General features: G+C 42.2%; 1 protein-coding gene across 6 annotated transcripts in view; it reads right to left on the minus strand.

Moving 5' to 3' along the window:
• DOCK8 (dedicator of cytokinesis 8) overlaps nucleotides 1-18,819 on the minus strand; it is a 238,921-nt gene that overhangs the window by 90,943 nt on the left and 129,159 nt on the right. For all 6 annotated transcript variants that reach the window (XM_023213223.3, XM_023213218.3, XM_023213224.2 and 3 more), the window contains 4 exons: nucleotides 4,983-5,100; nucleotides 2,845-2,915; nucleotides 1,635-1,773; nucleotides 916-1,017 (listed from right to left, as the gene is read on the minus strand). In XM_023213223.3, the coding sequence (XP_023068991.1) occupies nucleotides 916-1,017; nucleotides 1,635-1,773; nucleotides 2,845-2,915; nucleotides 4,983-5,100 (430 nt within the window). The remainder of the gene's footprint in view (nucleotides 1-915; nucleotides 1,018-1,634; nucleotides 1,774-2,844; nucleotides 2,916-4,982; nucleotides 5,101-18,819) is intronic.

Raw genomic sequence — 18,819 nt, forward strand, 5'->3', positions numbered from 1 at the left:
TTATTTATTTATTTATTTATTTATTTATTTATTTATTTATTTATTTAGAGACAGAGTCTCACTCTGTTGCCCAGGCTGCAGTGCAGTGGCATGATCTCGGCTCACTGCAACCTCCACTTCCCAGGTCCCGAGTAGCTGGGATTATAGGCATCTGCCACCATGCACAGCTAATTTTTTTTTGTATTTTTAGTAGAGATGGAGTTTCACCATGTTGGCCAGGCTGGTCTTGAACTCCTGACCTCAAGTGATCTGCCTGCCTCGGCCTCCCAAAGTGCTGGGATTACAGGCACCCACCACCAGGCCTGGCTAATTTTTGTGTTTTTAGTAGAGATGGGATTTCACCACGTTGGCCATGCTGTCTTGACCTCAGGTGATCCGCCTGGGCTTCCCTTTAAATGGGTGCAGTGCAGCAGAGTGTGTGGGCAAGAGGAAGTACCAGAAACAGGAAGTGGGTAAGGCTATTGGCATTAGGATTGTTAGGGGAATAAATACCTTGGTATCTATTGGAGAGCTGTGACAACTGACCCAAGAAAGAAATGGATGGACTCTGGCCTGGGAACCTTTTATAAGGATCCTTGATGGGAGCGGTTGTTTATTATGATTGGCCTTAGTTTGCCTCCTCTTCTAGAATACATTATTCTGGGAATCCCTCTGTGGTAGATAATGCAAGGTAATGCCGCCTTCGGTGTATGTTGCATCTACTAAACATTCTGATTTGGTGACATTTAAATGAATGAGGTTTCACAGTCAGTTATTCCTCCCAACCTATCAGAACAATGTGCTCTCTGAGAACATCATGTGCTCCAGGGAACACAATGAGCATCCTTGGCCACATGGGAATGAGAAGTGGGTCTGGGAAGGTGGTCCAAGACTAAAGCTGGACAAGAAACAGCTGATGGCCAGCTTGCCAATTACCTCAGCAGAATGCATGGAGTAGTTGGGTGGCAATTTTTCCAAGGCAACTGGGAGACAGTAGGATCCAGTTTGAAGACGTTCATTTAAGAGAATTGGCAGCCACTGAAACAGATGATGTAAATAATAACGTGGTATTTATTACAGCGTATAATTCTGGCAATTTATCTAGCTTGCAATAATCAAATGCAACTAAACAATGATTAGATATTGACCAGTACTCTTTTTGGCAGTAATTTCTGTCCAGTTCTTTGCATTTTAAATCTCCGAGAGTTCCTGAAACGGTAATATTGTTGATTTACTGCTTTCGGAGCTAAAGCAATAGCATTTTTCTCTGTAGCCAATGTTTGTGTGTGTCTGAACAACATCAATGTTTATTTTACTTGTTATATTTTTTAAGGAAAAAATTGTTTCTTCTTGGGGGCAAAGCTAGTTCTATATGTGAAGCATGGATATTCAATTTGGAAATAGTGAACATTGCAACGCTTTTAAAAAACAAATGAGTATTCTTTCAATATCTATCACCCACTAGCTTTCCATTCCTGAAATTTGACATTTGCTAAGGCAAATCATTTCTGCCTCTTGCTATAATGCGGCTTAGCATGTTTTGCTACTTCTGACAGGAAAAAAATTAAGTGAATAGAATTTGGTTGTTTATCTCTGCAGGGACCTCAGATGCACCAACAACTGCAGTGTGAGTCAGCAGGCTGGAAACAACTCACTGAATATCCCAGGAGAGTTTCCACGGAGGCTCCTTGCTTCTGCTGACAGCTGATATGGTAAAACGTGAACAGGAGGTGGTGATTTACTGTGAGCTTAGCGGGAAGCTTAATTTTCACTTCTTCATAAAAGTCAGGAGACCTGTTTCAAAAGCACATTATATACAAATAGCTTTTAGCAAGAATGATGACTTCTCTGATTGTAAAACGCCACAGCCCCTTTGCTCCTCAGAATTTGCCTGGTGCTTTGCTTCTCATTTTACGTTACTCTGCTCTGAAGCTGGAAGTCCCTGAGACCAAGCTTATGTTATTAGATACACTTCCCTTACATAAAGCTGTTCATGAACTAAAGCCTTTGTCAGGAAAAAACAAAAACAAACAAACAAACAAAAACTCCCCTACACACAATGGAAAATTCCAACAACTTAATCTGAAGAAAGGATGAGGTCTGGACTCCTGCTGTGACCTCCTTTTTCCATCTCTACCCAAGGAACAGAGCCTAGCACCTGGCTGCACTCATCAAAGAGTAGAAGCAAATGAATGAGGCAGGAGGAAAAAGGAACCTGATTTAACTGAAGTATGAAGCCCTAGATGCTTACGAGGGTTTCATGTACATTACCTCACTTAATCCTCATCCCAACCCCAGAACATGCTTAAATGAAGGACTTAAATAGGCCCAGGTTATCAAATCTAATTCTGTTCGACTCTGTGCAGATGTCCCTCATTTCCCTGTGGAACATGAATAACAGCATAGGCGTTATCCCATGACTCCATTTGCCAGTGGAATAATGAGTGTTCCATTTCTCCTTTGGTCAGCCTAGGCAGGCAGTGGGGCAGGTGTCAAGTGGAGCGGACAGGGACACAGGGCAAGGGGGGCTGGATTGTGCTTCTGGCCCCCTCCAGTGTCTCAAAGCAAGTTAGGAAATGTGTTTCCTTAATTAACGTAATACAGCCTCTTTGCATCATATTAGAATAGAAGCTTCCAGAAAAGTCAAAACTATACTGGATTCTTGAAGACACGTTCTTCTCTCAGTCTTGGTTAATGGCAAAGTTTTACATCTTCAACACAGAGTCATGGAACTGGCATCGATTTCCTTTGCCCCTCAGTCCCTGATTATACAAATAGTTAGGTGGAACCACCCAGGGGACCTGGAAAAACCAGGAGATGATGAAAGCATCTTGGCGTATATTGAGAATGCTGAAATAGACTTACTTATTATGGTATGTAACGGCTGTGTACACTTCCTGCAGAAATTCAGGCCCACTTGACTTTCCAAAGATGACCTGTTCACCAGTACAGAAAGGATCAAATTATCAGTAACATTTGGGTATATCAAATTGACTATCATCAGGCCAACAGGATGTTCTGGCCTCAAAGAGCTGCATTTTGTACAATTAAGAGTGCTGGGTTGGCCAGGAGCAGTGGCTCACACCTGCAATCTCAGCACTCTGGGAGGTCGGTGTGGGAGAATGGCTTGAGCCCGGGAGCTGGAGACCAGCCTAGGCAACACGGCAAAGCCTCATCTCTACAAAAAAAATACAAAAATTAACCAGGCATGGTGGCACATGCATATAGTCCCTGCTACTCGGGGGGCTGAGGCAGGAGGATCGCTTGAGCCTAGGAGGCAGAGGTTGCAGTAAGCCGAGATTGTACCACTGCACTCCAGCCTGGGCAACAGAGTGAGATCCTGTCTCAAAAAGAAAAAAAAAAAAGTGCTGGGTCTACAACTGGCCAAAGCACACAGTGCAGAGGAACTGGATATGAAGGGTGAAACGAGGTTCTAAGGGGCTATATTAGTGACCAAGGACCACAGGTTTGTGAGATTAGAAAACCAGTACTCTCTCCACTCTGCCTCACTGCCTAGAGGTCTGTCCAACAGGCCAAAGTTACATACTTTTGCCTTGAGTGAGAAATCCCCAGTCCAGGTTCTTCTCTCTCCAAACATATAGACCTAGTCACTTAGGTGATTTGAATCTCCACTGCCTTATCCACATGTGTGCTGTTTAGAAAAAGATACCTCCTTGGGCCTGAAGCAGCACTTAGGATGCAGCATTACGAACAAGTGCACTTACCTTTGTGCAGAGAAAAAAGCTCTTTCCTCTAGATGCAGTAACCCCAACACCAGAACCCAGGGTTCCGTGAATGAAGAACAGACTGGATTGTAGCCCACAGTCACCCTTGGCTGGGCATCCTGGCTGCCACAGGATCTGCACAAGCATACCTGCTACTCCTGGCAGCGTCATGCCAGGGGTCTGAGCAGAGAGGACTAAGAGGACCCCACCACTGTCTCAAGACACCTTGCATTGGGAAGACAGGTGGGACATTAGGAGAAAGGTTTTTTCTTTTCTTTTTTTTCTTTTTCTTTTTTAGAAAGGCATATTAACTGAGTGCGGTAGTTCACGCCTATAATCCCAGCACCGTAGGACGCCGAGGCGTGTGGATCAGCTGAGGTCAGGAGTATGAGACCAGCCTGGCCAACATGGTGAAACCCCATCTCTACTAAAAATACAAAATTAGCTGGGTGCGGTGGCGCGCATCTGTAATCCCAGCTACTTGGAAGGCTGAGGCAGGAGAATCCCTTGAACTTGGGAGGTGGAGGTTGCAGCCATCGCCCTCCAGCCTGGGCAAAAAGAGTGAAACTCCGTCTCAAAAAAAAAAAAAAAAAGAAAGAAAGAAAGTGATATTAACAGAAATCTATGACTGACGGTAAATAGTAATAGCTAACCACCATCTCATTTAGTAGGAGATGGTTTAAAAAGTATAAATTCTGGTATTTTAAGTTCCTTGGAGCTCACTTCATTTACATGTACATATATATATATATAATTTGATTTATATTTTGCCTCAGGATGAAGATCCACTCCTAGAAGGTGTGGAGGTGGCGTGTGTTTATAATTATTAGGCAGTACTTTGTATTTATTAGCACTGTGGTCCGAGGCTTGGATAAGTGTGTAACACAGTGTGCGTATAACACAGTGTGTACAGTGTGTGCATGGAAGACGCTGAGCAAACACGGTGCACATGCTGAGCCATCTCTTTACTTTGTATGCCTTTAGAGTGGGGTAGTCCTATGGGCGGTATGGAAAGACTTTATGGTATTTTTTAATCCTCTAAAATGATCTGTATATTCCAAGTTCACTACAGAGTAAGTTGAGAAAGGGATCATCAGGTAAGACTGACCCTGTTTCCCCATCGATATCCTGGGCACAGAAGCCCTTGCACATGCTGAGCAGTGTTGGCCTGCAATAGATGGACTCTGTACACTGATGAGTCCTGGACTTGGTTCCTGTGAATTGACAGGGGTGTGCAGCCCACCCTGATTTGAGGCAAATGTTCATTTCCCTCCTTACCGGCATCGCGCTGCTAGCATCTTCTCCACACATAAACTGGATCTTTATTGTAATGTTCCGGGCTGATGCTAGTTTGTTAACAAAGTTCAGCCTCTGTGGGTAGACATAGAGAAGATTTCTGGAAAAGAAGAGATACAGAATCAATGAAAAAGGTCTAGAGTTTATTTTAACTAAGTTCTTCAGTGAATGCTGAGACTTCCATTCATGGGGTGCTTTTTCTAAAGAAGCTTTTCCTCTAAGAAGTGAATTATTATTGGAGGGAGTGAACTACTTGATTCTTCCTCTTCAGCTATAGTCATCTGAAAATAACCTCCATTGCCCTCTGTTTTGCTACAAGTAAAGATGTGTCTGCTGCAGCTTAGAAAGTCTTAATGTCTTGGAATGTGGAAATCTGCCTAGAGGTAATTGTATCTCTGATACACAGATAAAGAAAGCAAAAAAGGTCCAGCTCGTTTTAAATAAAACTCATGGCCATAGATGATGGCCTAATGTTATTCTTCTCTTTTTTCCTTCCTAATCTTTATGTAGCAGTTTCCTTTTCTTACTGGCATGGCACTCATATTGGCTTAGCTTTCTGTTCTTATTTAACATGACAGCTCACACCTCCAAACTCAATTACTGTATAACAACAACAATATGAATAATATATCCATCCATTTGACTATAGGACAGGCACTAGGCTACCCAGTGCCTGGGTAACTTGCATATATTTTTCTTTCTATTTGCATTATTAGTAGTAGATTCCACTAAAATGTAAGTTCCACAAGGCCAGGGGTTTTTCTCTGATGTTTTTGATTCACTGATGTATCTCTAACAGCTAGAATAGTGCCTGGGACATAGTAGTAGTAAGTAACTATTTGTTGAATGAAGGAATGAGTGTATGTATAATTGATGAAGTACATTCCTGGCTTGAAGAAACAATAATGATACTAACATTTAAACAGGCCTTATCCTGAGTCAGGCCAATGTTCCAAATACTTCATATTTATTAATTTGTTTAATTCTCATAGCTATCCTATAGGTAGGTACTATTATCATTGTCATCATCCCCGTGTCACAAGTGAGGAACAAATGAGATACAGACATGTTAGGTAAGACACCCCCTATGATATAACTAAATGGCAGAGCTGGGAATTGAACCCAGACTGTCTAGTTCCAGAGTCATGCTTGTAACCACTGTACTCTCAGATAAGAGCCCTGATAAGCATGGCCTTTTCACACTGTGCTATCCTGACATCTCTCAGGGACAAGTTTGCCTTAATTTTCTAGGTATTAACAGTGGCATGTCAACCTGCATTTCCCAGCCCATCCCACAGAGCCCTAGTGTTCTGTAAAGTATTAACTAGTGTGTAGGGAAGGTGGGGGGTTGAGCAAAAGTGGTTGGGAAAGACCAGGGCGAAGCGAGATAAACAGGTTACTATGCACTGAGAATGCCTTAGAAGGAGAAAGATTCTTCTTTCCCCAAATGTTTTGACCTCAGAACTCCTTCCATTTATTTATCCTTTCATGGTACATTTTATGAATTTAACATTCTGAGAAATTACCTGGGGGAAAGGTTGAGGTAAACTTACTTAGTTACAGAAGAACATCCCACATCAAGGAAAGAAAAGTTAGGGCACAGGGATTCTCTACTCAAATCTCTTGCAAAATAGTGAATGCTCTCAGGTATTCGAGAGGAAAAATGATACTTGGAACAATCAAGAACACACAGGAGCCGTTACATTGGATGTGCAAGTTCAAAGACCATGGAGGCAAATAAATAGCATTTCTAGGTCTTATTTTACCCCTGTCTCTCTATTTTGGGTGACTCCCCAGAGGCAGAATGGGGGTGGCCTGGTGCTGGGAGCGAGTCTGAGCTGCTGTACCCTGTGACTTTCTGGGTTGATATATGACAATACTCAATGAGCTTCAAATACCAGTGAGGTTTAGATGGTCTTCCCAGAAAAGTAGACGACAGGCCATGTCACACTAAAGGGATTAGCATAGAATTCTGGGGTGCTCAGGCCAGGAGGCACCTAGACTGAGCCCTAACTTTTAAAGATGAGACACATGATGAATGAGCCACAGAGCAGGCAGAGATCCAGTACAGTGCTGTTTCTACTCAACCATTGGCTGCCTTGGCAGCACTTCCCAAATCTTGCTCTGTCTAAACTGAGGCAGCCTAAAACCCTGATGCAGGTGGATACGACTGAGCCACTGATGCTGTCAGGAGTGTACATAAATATAGTAAATGATGATGGCAGACAGTTTACAGTTGGGGTGCAGGGATGTGTGTGGGGTGCAGACCCCTCTCTGCTTACTGTTCACTTCTGTTCATCTCCACTGCCACCAATCAAAAAAGCAGAGCTAATGTCTGTTGAGCGGTAGCATCAGAGAGGGGTAAAGGGTGTTCTCTCTGGAGGCAGAGAGCTGAGATTTGAATTCTGCTTTTGCTTCTTTTAGCTGCATGACCTTTGGCAAGTTACTTAGCTTTTCCAAAGCATAATTGTGCTGACCTCAAAGGGCTGTGGTGAGCATTAATGAGCAACAACTGAAACCTAGAAGACTTCTTTGAAAAAAAAAAAAAGGCTTCTCTGAACAGATAAGTTTTATGACTAGCAGTAGACTTCTATTATTATCATTACTATAATAGAAGCATGACATATGCTTCTAAACGCATGATTTACGACAAGTGATTTACTTCTGTACCTTATCAAGTACAAAGTCTGTAAACCTATAAATGTGAACATTGAAAACATACTGAAGTTACATGGCCCCCTAAAAACATAAATGATAGTTATTACGATAATTATTTCCTCCACACTGCTAGCAAGTCAGACCCACACTCCAACCTACCTTGTCCCTGTCTCTCCACTCTGAACCACCCTCATTCTCACCTGGACCCCTGCAACGCCTTCTCAATAGATCTTGACTTCTACACTTGCCTCTTACAATGTTCTTCATATACTGGTCAGAAGGATCTTTCAAAAATGTAAAATAAATTATGTCAGGCCCCTACAAGAGTTTCCCAAACTTTTTATCACGGGTCCTACATGACCTTGCCCTTGGCAATGGCCCTGACCTTATCTCTCACAATTCTCCCATGCTGGCCTTTTTTCAAAACCTAGAACGTTCCAAACTTCTTCCTTCCTTCGTGCCTCTGTTCCCCAGAGTGCTTCTCCATTCACTAAATGACTGGTTTTTCTCATCTTTGGAGTTCAGCTCATATGTCCTATCTTCTGAGGTCTTCCCTACCATTCTATTTAATTGGTCCATTCCACTTTCACACACACACTCCCTCTTTCATAATCATATGATTATCATATTCAGAGATGATTATGAAAGTAATGTGTGCTCATTTTTTTTAACCTTGCATAACTTAGAAGTACACAAAAGTATAAAGAAAAGCATAGCAACCACCCACTATACCACTGCACTGAAGAGGATCACTGTTAAGACTTTAACACATTTCCATTTAGCCTTTTCCCCTCTACACATGAAACTTTTTTTTTTTTTTTTCCAATTTTTGAGACAGGACAGGATCTCACTCTGTTGTCCAGGCTGGAGTGCAGTGGTGTGATCACGGCTTACTGCAACCTTGACCTCCTGGGCTCCAGTGATCCTCCAGCCTCAGCCACCCACGTAGCTACAATAGTAGGCATGCATCATGACACCTGGGTAATTTTTAAAATTTTTGTAGAGACAGGGTCACTCTATGGTGCCCAGGCTGGTCTTGAACTCCTGGCCTTCAGTGATACTCCTGCCTTGGCCTCCCACCGTGCTGGAATTATAGGCGTAAGTCACTACGCCCGGCCACATTAAACATTTTTGTCATACTGTATGTACAAAGTTTTATCTTTTCTTATGCCACCAAATGTTGTTCAGTTATGACCGTTTCCCCAATATGACTGTTTTTAATAAACATGATTTTAATGGGTGCATGTCATTGCATGTTGTGAATATGCCATAATTTACACTGGTCTCCTCTAAAAATAAGTGCTTAGGTTATTTCCTTGTTTCAGTTAGAAAGCTGTGGTGAACACTTATATATCTTGCCCCTCTGCAGTGCAGCATAGTTTTGGAGGAATCCCTTTACATTCTGTAATGCTCAGCTTCATCATGTTTGAATTAATTAAAAGACGCCAATCAACCTTTCTTGAATGCTGTGTTTGAAGGCATAATGAGCCAAAGTTTGTGAAGGTGCTTTGAAGTAGCTGGCTGAAAGGGACTGTGTAAATCATAACAGTAGTAGCCCTGCCAGACTGCTCTCACCACACTCGTCTCTTACATTCCAATACCAGGGCGCTGCCACCCATTCCCGTGCACCCCCACCACTGCTCAGCAATTTTGCCCATTGCTTCCAAAGGGGTTGCTCACCCCTGTATCCAAACATCACTACCACAGATATTCAGTGTCCTGCCCCATATTGCCAGCACTCCCTACCGAGCACACAGCTGGAAGGAAACTCAAGATAATTTGGTCCAACATCCCATTTTTGGAAGGCCAGGAAACTAACTCCCAGGAAGGTTAAATGAGTTTGCCTGGAATTTCTTTTAAGGAGATGCATTTCCTAAGGGTCATCACATTTCTAAATCAGTAAGAGTGCTAAGTAATATGTTTTGTTAAATCTGTATGCTTTTAAAGAAACGAATACAAAAGAATAATAATGTTTTCTTTTGGGAGGGAAGATCTGCCTGCATGGCCAGTAACCCGGAGTCCAAGCCAGATAAGAATAATTATTAACGAACTGATAAACAGGTTCATATGCTTCATATGTGATAAATTAAGTGTCTCATACTAGCCAGAGAATTATGTTATCTAAGTATTTTTGAGAGGACAGCCCATGACCTTAATAATTTGCCACTTGTTATGGCAAAGTTATTTTGAAAGTTTTCTAAGTAACTGAAGGTCCAGTGTCTGTGCCAGGCATTTAGTATAATCTTATCTTTCTCCAAATGTGGACAAAAGCAGTTTTCTTCAGTCACATATATCACCACATAGAGAACTGGGCATTTGATATTCATCAGCAATTTCCCCTCCAAGGCCTTGTCAGATGGCTTTTCTTGATTACAAACTATTTTGGAAACTCCAAATTCTTTCCACTGATTTAGCAACGAGTCCTCAACTTATTTTTAAACTGCTGTAATTGAGCAGCTCTGGGGTTAACTTGTGGAATCTGGTCATTTTTAGATCAAATTTTCAGCCAAACACTCTGCTCTCACCATCTTGGGACCATCTTCTATTTCCTTTGCTGAGAACAGGTTAACCGAGGGACCTGGAAATCATTCAAAGCCACAATGCAAAAACATCACTTTGGCTTCTCCCAAGTTTATCCTACTCTTTATCTGGTGCAAGGAAACAAACAGAAAAACCTGACCCTGTTACTTATTCCCAAGATGACATCAGTGTGCTCTCCCATGGTCTTCTACAGCTTGGAGCCGAGCTCAAGGAGCAAGTGAGTTACAGCAAAAAGCACACAGGCCACCTGTTTAAGCAACTGGACACCTTGAACACCTCTTTAGCTGAGGTTCTAGGTCGGCCAGCAGAAGAGAAGGAAAGAGGGCTTTGAGAGGAGAGAAGAGCAGCTCAACAAGAGGGGTGAAGGCCCCCATCAGCTGGTTGCTGAGCTCCAGTGTCAACTGGTTGCAGGGATGACCCACAGGGAGGGATTTAATGAGGAGCTGAAGTTGCTGGAGCAAAGTCGGAAGATATAGCACTCTTCAAGGCAAATGGGCTTCCAGTGACAAAGGTGATGGATGATATCATGGTGAGTCAATCATTATTGATCATTTGAGTTGGCCATTATTTTAACAGATTGGCAAATAGGTCATGGGAATAAGGTTCATGAAGTTGGGGTTATTTCTTCTGTGAAAAAGCTTGGTTAAGAAGAGTGGAGGTGCAAATAAACCTTCACAGTGCGAATGCGTATGCATCGGCCATTCCTGGTGATGGTAAGCTAAACCATGTTTTGAGTAAAAAACATTGTGTCACTGATTCCCACATCTGCCAAGGAGAACATGGAGGACCAATCAGTCATGTGATAAAGCCAGAATCCCAAGCCTTCTGTAATCTGATAATATTTTACTTACAGGGCCTTAAAAATCCCAAAGAGAGCCAGAGTATCATCTGTAGTTGTTTAAGGTTGAATAACCCTTGTTGCTTCTGTTTCCTGGGTATCTCTTTGAAAGTGGGACTGAGATGAGTTAAATGGCCAATACTCAGTGTATAATGTTGAGTGAAAATGCAGAAAATAAAATTTTATCTTTGACAGGGCTGTAAATATGCAAAAATTGAATATGCATGAAGGTTAGCAGCTAGAAGATGATGTGGGAAAGTGAAAAAGGTAGATTTTATTTTGAAATAAAATTGGTGTCAATTTTGGTTTTATTTTTGTTATTTCAATATACAGCCTGAAACAAAATAGTAATATCAAATATACGCCTTTTTTAAAAAAGGAGGAAACAAAGAAAAAATATTTGCTGATTTTGTGGGCTGCATTGTGAATCTCAGTAGCACCTGTAATTTAAGTTGCTTTTAAACCAAGGGAGATGGGATTTATGTATAAATCTGTTTCAGTGGTGGTGTATCAGAATTGCGTGTTGCTAGTAGTTTGCTATCAAACCAATGCTTGTGTTTCAAGCTATTAAAAAAATGAACAAAATAGGCCAGGTATGGTGGCTAACGTCTGTAATGCCAACATTTTGGGAGGCCAAGGTGGGTGGATCACTTGAGGTCAGGAGTTCAAGACCAGCCTGGCCAACATGGTAAAACCCTGTCTCTACTAACAATACAAAAATTAGCCAGGCCTGGTGGTGCGCTCCTGTAGTCCCAGCTACTTGGGAGGCTGAGGCAGGAGAATCGCTCGAAGCCGGGAGGTGATTAGAGAATGGGTGGAAATGTCCTTCAAAAAATTGCAAACTGCTCTACAAATGTAAGGTGAACAAGTCAATTTCCTCACCTGTAATAAAAGGGCTGGAGCCAAGTCTGAAATGCAGTGATGCCTAAGAACTGCTTTGAAAACTACAAAATATGATACTAATTAAGATGATCTTCTTACCAGGATTGTGTGAACCAACTGAGTGCCTTTTAAAATGCAACTTTAAACACTCTGCAGGATTGTGAGATATTGTATGTTACCTGGGAAGTCAATCAATCTCTCTGAGATCCTGTCTTCATTTTTCTGTTTCTCTCAGTCTATCTTTAATTTGTGTATTTCTCTCTGCCTCTCTTTCAGTCTCTCCCAGACTCTGTATCTCTCTGATTAACATTCCCCTGCCTTCCTCTCTCACAGCCTCTTTTTTTTTTGGAGATAGAGTCTACGTTCTGTCGCTTGGGCTGGAGTGCAGTGGCGTGATCACAGCTCACTGCAGCCTCAACTTTCTGGGCTCAAGCAATCCTCCGCCTCAGCCTCCTAAGTTTCTGGGACTACAGGTGCAAGCCACCACAATGCCTGACTCATTTTTTATTTTTACTTTTTGTAGAGGTGAAATCTTCCCGTGTTACCCAGGCTAGTCTCAAACTCGTAGGCTCAAGTGGTCCTCATGCCTGGGCCTCCCAAAGTGCTAAGATTACAAGCCCAAGCCATTGTGACCAGCTGAAATGCTCTTTCTGAGGGAGCACTCCATGCCTCCAGTTCCATTTAGTGACTGAAATCCATTTGCTTACCAGTTGAGTGTTTGACAATTTCCTACTCTGAGCTGAGGTTGAGGTTTTGACAGGGCCATTGAAGCTCTCAGGATGACAAACACTGCACCTAGGATCGATGAACAACTTAGGATTGCACCAAAAGTTATTGGTTCTAAAAATATGAAAAGTAAAACCTCAAAACCAAAATTAATAAATTTTTAACTAAATGCTTATCACATGCGAAGGTTTTCAGTTAGCCAATGTCAACTCTTCTGAGTTTAATCTGAAGGCGAAAGTTTTTTCCTGCTACTTTGCAGATTGTTATAAAATTATATAGAAAATATACATAATACAGGAGGCAGTAGGTACATCTTAATATGTTTTAAATAACATGTGGTCTGCTGCTTCCAGCTTAGGGAAATCTTAAAAATGCCTTGGGTATGGCTATTTGGGGGAAGGTATAAAATACCAGAAAAATCGGTGTTTCTACTTTATTTTTTATTTTTATTTTTTTTTCTTTTTGAGATGGAGTCTTGCTCTGTTGCCCAGGCTGGAGTGCAGTGGCATGATCTCGGCTAACTGCAACCACCACCTCCCGGCTTCGAGTGATTCTCCTGCCTCAGCCTCCCAAGTAGCTGGGACTACAGGAGCACACCACCAGGCCTGGCTAATTTTTGTATTTTTAGTAGAGACAGGGTTTCACCATGTTGGCCAGGCTGGTCTTGAACTCCTGACCTCAAGTGATCCACCCACCTTGGCCTCCCAAAATGGTGGCATTACAGACGTTAGCCACCGTACCTGGCCTGTTTTGTTCATTTTTTTAATAGCTTGAAACACAAGCATTGGTTTGATAGCAAACTACTAGCAACACGCAATTCTGATACACCACCACTGAAACAGATTTATACATAAAAAGCTCTGTTTTTCTAAATAAGCTCTTTCAGCCAAACAATTTTGGCAATTTCAAAGTAATTTCTTTTTCTTTATTTGTGTTTTAAAATTCATCCTCTGTAGTTTTTTTTTTTTTTTTCAAAGACAGAGCCAAAGAATTGATGACCTATTTACTGAAGTGGAAATGCAGCAAAGCCAACTGCATGAACAAAGATGCCGGCATTCAAAAAATACCAGAAAAGGTTGGTGCTTTTTACTCTCTATAGCAATTTGTTGTAAACAGACTGATTCCATCAGAGTGAACTTCAAATGCCTACTAATGTCAGTAATATCTTCTGCTTATCTGGTGTCTTTTATTCAAGGATTCAGAATGAAATTGCAAATCTAGATACATTATTTTAAGGTACTTATGAAAGGAAAAGAGTTGAGGAAATATTTTAATTTATCATTCATATTTCACTGCCAGCAAAGTCTATTTCAAATGTAATAATAGAAAATAGCTAACATTATTTCATTCTTACTCTACGCAGGCACCGTTATAAGCATCTATGACAGGTACTACTATTAGTCTCATTCAGAAAACGATTAAATTGAGATGCGAGGAGAATACATTAACTTGTACCAGGTAACACAGCAGCAGGTGGCACAGCACATTCAAATCCAGGTGCTCTGAAGTAAACAATCTCTCTGGTCAACAATTAGACACACCAGAACTTTATTGTAATATAGTCTTAAAATATTTACAAGGGCTAAAGGGCTAAAGGGATGTTACTCCAAATAAACTATGAGGTTTTTTTGAGTGAGCTAAACTTTTACTACTCAAAGGGCAGTCCGGGGAGTAGCAGCATCAACGTCAGCCTCAGCATCAGCATAGCATTGCCTGGGAGCCAGTTAGAAATGCACCATGGACCTGCTAGATCAGAACCTACATTTTAACATGCACCAGGTGTCTCAAATGTACATTCCAGTTTGAGAAGCCCTGATCCAAGAGAACTGATTTGTTTTTAAATTGGCAGACATATGAATCTTAACGTTGTGATTCCCTTTTTTGCTTGGCTGCTAGGCAGCTCAAATTTGCAGGTGTTGTTGTTGTTGTTTCTCTTTGAGATGGAGTCTCCCTCTGTCACCCAGGCTGGAGCGCAATGGCACAATCTCAGCTCACTGCCACCTCCACTTCCTGGGTTCACGCCATTCTCCTGCTTCAGCCTCCCAAGTAGCTGGGACTACAGGCGCATGCTACCACACCTGGCTAATTTTTGTATTTTTAGTAGAGACAGGGTTTCACCATGTTGGCCAGGTTGGTCTTGAACTCCTGACCTCAAGTGATCTGCCCACCTCAGCCTACCAAACTGCTGGGATTACAGGCGTGAGCCACTGTGCCTGGCCTGCAGGTGATTTTTAAAGGAACTGTCAAAGGAACTTACAAAACATTCTGTGTACACATTAACTGTATACACATTTACATTTATTTCTCTCTCCTTATTTTCCTTTCACTCAGAAATTTTATACCTTGTTATATAATCTTCATAACTGCCTTGGACACTTTTTAGAATGGGAAGGAGTTGAGCACAGTGGCTCAGGCCTATAATCCCAGCACTTTGGGAGGTCAAGGCAGGAGGACTGTTTGAGCCCAGGGGTTTGAGACTAGCCTGGGGAACATAGTGAGACCCCATCTGTACAAAAGAATTTTGTTTTTATTTAGCCAGGCATGGTGGTATGTGCCTGTAATCCCAGCTACTCAGAAGGCTGAGGCTGGAGGATCACTTGAGCCCAGGAGTTCAAGGCTGCACTGAGCTATGATCATGCCACTGCACTCCAGCCTGGGTGACAGAATGAGACCCTGTCTCAAGAAATAAGTAAGTAAATAAATAAATAGAAATGTATGAGCCTTCTCATTCTATTTATTTGCTGTGTCCTGTCTTGTCATTCAGTGGCCACGGCCTCATGCCATTATTTGTGTTTATTCTTGTTTCCAATGTTTTAGGTTAGATCAAAGTGCAAATTCACAAAGGAACCAGTGAAAAATGAAAATAGAAGGAAAACTCCTGATGTGTAGGGTGAAGAGGACATTCTGTCTTCAGAAATCAGAGCAAGAAAAATGGAAGGTGAAGCATGCTCCAGGGCACCAGTCAGAGCCCCACAAGGCTGTCTGCCCTGGGAAATGGTGCAAGATTAGAAGGAGGCGCCGGGGGTATTATCGCAAGCAGCAGCTTGCCCCTGAGTAACCCCTGTCCTGCACAGGCCAGGCTGCAATGTTTTGTACAAATGCTGGTACTGTACACTGAACATCAGGGACCTCTACACCCTCACAAACAGCAAATGCAGTTACGACGCCAGAAACACAATGGTATCAAATGGTTTAGAAACTCTACAATATATGATCCAATATTCTTTCTCTATGATTTTGTAATGTTAAAAAAATCCACTCAAAGTCAGAAATCAAATGACAGAAAGAGAGAGAGAGAAATAAAACAATAGCCAGCCTTAATGTCTCTTATGGTACCACGTTAAAAGATTTCTTTCAGGGGGAAAACAATCCACGCTTTTTCAACTGATAATCTGCAATTTGAACATGAGATATGGTGATTTTATACAGCACAACTCTTACTACTACTACTAATTTATCTTTGAACATAAATTGATTAAATACAGCTGCCATATTTGTAGTATACCTTATTACATTAATTTCCATCCCACTCTTTTTTTTTTTTTTTTTTTTTTTTTGAGACGGAGTCTCGCTCTGTCGCCCAGGCTGGAGTGCAGTGGCCAGATCTCAGCTCACTGCAAGCTCCGCCTCCCGGGTTTACGCCATTCTCCTGCCTCAGCCTCCCAAGTAGCTGGGACTACAGGCGCCCGCCACCTCGCCCGGCTAGTTTTTTGTATTTTTTAGTATAGACGGGGTTTCACCGTATTAGCCAGGATGATCTTGATCTCCTGACCTCGTGATCCGCCCGTCTCGGCCTCCCAAAGTGCTGGGATTACAGGCTTGAGCCACCGCGCCCGGCCCATCCCACTCTTTTTTATGAGATAAGTAAAAGTTCCTTTTGAGTGAGAGATTGGAAAACCAGCATTCCTTCCGCTAAATAAAGAAGAACCTCAAGAATGCTAGCTTTTAGAAATGGGTGAAAGGAGCCATCCTTAAAACACACTTAACTTGTTTAAGTCCAACTAGTTTTCAACAGCAAAAGACCCAAAGGGAAAGCTAGAGGGTTTATGGTCTTCGGTCTCATCCAGATCAGATTCCCATAGGAAAGAATCACAGCTATCCAAGCATTCAAAATCTGCTGGGGAAACCTAACTGCTTTAAGAAAAACAAAATCTCTCCCCAATCCTGATAGAAAATGATTTCTGAACCATACTTTGTTGAACTAATTGAAATTTTTTCAAGTAAGATGTCCATGTTAGCAAATTTCCTTCTGAAACACTGCTTAGTAGATTTAATATATTAAATATATTAAGAGGTTTGTATATAATTCACTCTCACCTTAGTATGAATTAGTTTACTCACCCTCCCTCCTTACAAAAAGCTTGGATTTATGGACTGAAGGTGCGTGTGAAGAAAAGAGATAAAAGGAGGAGAGGGTAACCAGGAAGCACTGCTGTGGGGAAGATCTGGATGCTTAGAGGCTTAAGGAAAGTGACGAAGCAAGGGAAGGTGGGAAGGGATCCAAACCAAAATGTTTTACTCTACAATTTTTTCTTAAACTTAAGATTGACAAAAGAGTCAAAAAGTCCACTGGATAAATGTATCTTTCCTAACTCGCAGCCACTCTCCTTGGAACCCAGGATGTGGTTTGAAGGGTCTAAGTGATCTGGATATTCTTTTTCTTTTTTTTTTTTTTTTTTTTTTGAGACGGAGTCTCGCTCTGTCACCCAGGCTGGAGTGCAGTGGCCAGATCTCAGCTCACTGCAAGCTCTGCCTCCCGGGTTTAGGCCATTCTCCTGCCTCAGCCTCCCGAGTAGCTGGGACTACAGGCGCACGCCACCTCACCCGGCTAGTTTTTTGTATTTTTTAGTAGAGACGGGGTTTCACGGTGTTAGCCAGGATGGTCTCAATCTCCTGACCTCGTGATCCGCCCGTCTCGGCCTCCCAATGGATATTCTTTTTCTTATTTGTCTTGTGGTTTCTGTATAGGGATGGTTCAGAAATGTGTTCACCAGCTCCAGCCCCATGTTGGTTTATTAGAATCCTATTTCCAGTGTGGTTTTCTTTTTCTGCCTAAATATCATTTACTAAGAATGTATTTTATTCTAAATGGGGGAAGGATTGGAACTACTTTAGCAAGAAATATTTCAGACTGCCTGCAAATCTCACCTTTCCATAGCTACAGTGACCATTTCACTCAGTACTCTGTACAGACTTGATAATATGTATGTAGATCTGCAGATGCTTGGGAGGTGTGTGTGTGGTTGGGAGTTAGGGAGGAATGGGGTGTACAAGGTGCCGGAGGTGCTGTGCAAGAGGAGAAATGAGTCCACTCCTTCATATGTACAGCTTAGGGTTTCTCCCCACTATTTGAAAATAAGAAAATACAGGGAATCTTCTTTCTAGGTGAAAAACCACTTTCCCCCATTTTGCAGGCTTATTTCTTTGGAGTGTGGTTTAGTAAGGGACTCCATATCTTTGAGTATCTGTTAAGAAGCGGCTATTTTTTTTCTTTTATTAGAGAGTGATGCATTGCAGATGTCCTAGAAATACACCATTCTGGGCTGGACGTGGTGGCTCACGCCTGTAATCCCAGCACTTTGGGAGGCCAAGGCAGGTAGATCACAGGGCCAGGAGATTGAGACCATCCTGGCCAACAAGGTGAAACCCCATCTCTACTAAAATACAAAAAATAAGCCAGGCGTGGTGGCATGTGCCTGTAATCCCAGCTATTCAGGAAGCTGAGGCAGGGGAATTGCTTGAACCCGGAAGTTAGAGGCTGCAGTGAGCCGAGAGCAAGACTCCATCTCAAAAAAAAAAAAAAAAAGGAAAAGAAATACACCAGTCTGATGGGAACACTTTTCATGAGGCACGTTGTCCTCAGCATCCACAGAATTAACCTGCTCTCCTTTGTCACCCTCCTATCCCCATATTCCTCCCAATTCAATGTTTTGTAGTTTCGTTAAGAACTGTGCTAGCAGCTTCTGATTAAATAACCAATGATTCTGCTTCCTGATATTCTTGCTCTGTGAAATCCTCTCCCTTTGAGTGTGGGCTAGACCTAGTGACTCGCTTCTGATGTAGTGACAAAAGTCAACAGGACGTTTGTCAAAAAAGGGCAAAAGTGATGAGGTGCTGCTCTTGAGGTCAGGCTGTGAAAGACCCTGGCCTCTATCTTGCTTTCTGTCTCTTACC

This window comes from Piliocolobus tephrosceles, chromosome 14 (assembly GCF_002776525.5).
Source record: "Piliocolobus tephrosceles isolate RC106 chromosome 14, ASM277652v3, whole genome shotgun sequence".
NCBI classification, from domain to species: domain Eukaryota; kingdom Metazoa; phylum Chordata; class Mammalia; order Primates; family Cercopithecidae; genus Piliocolobus; species Piliocolobus tephrosceles.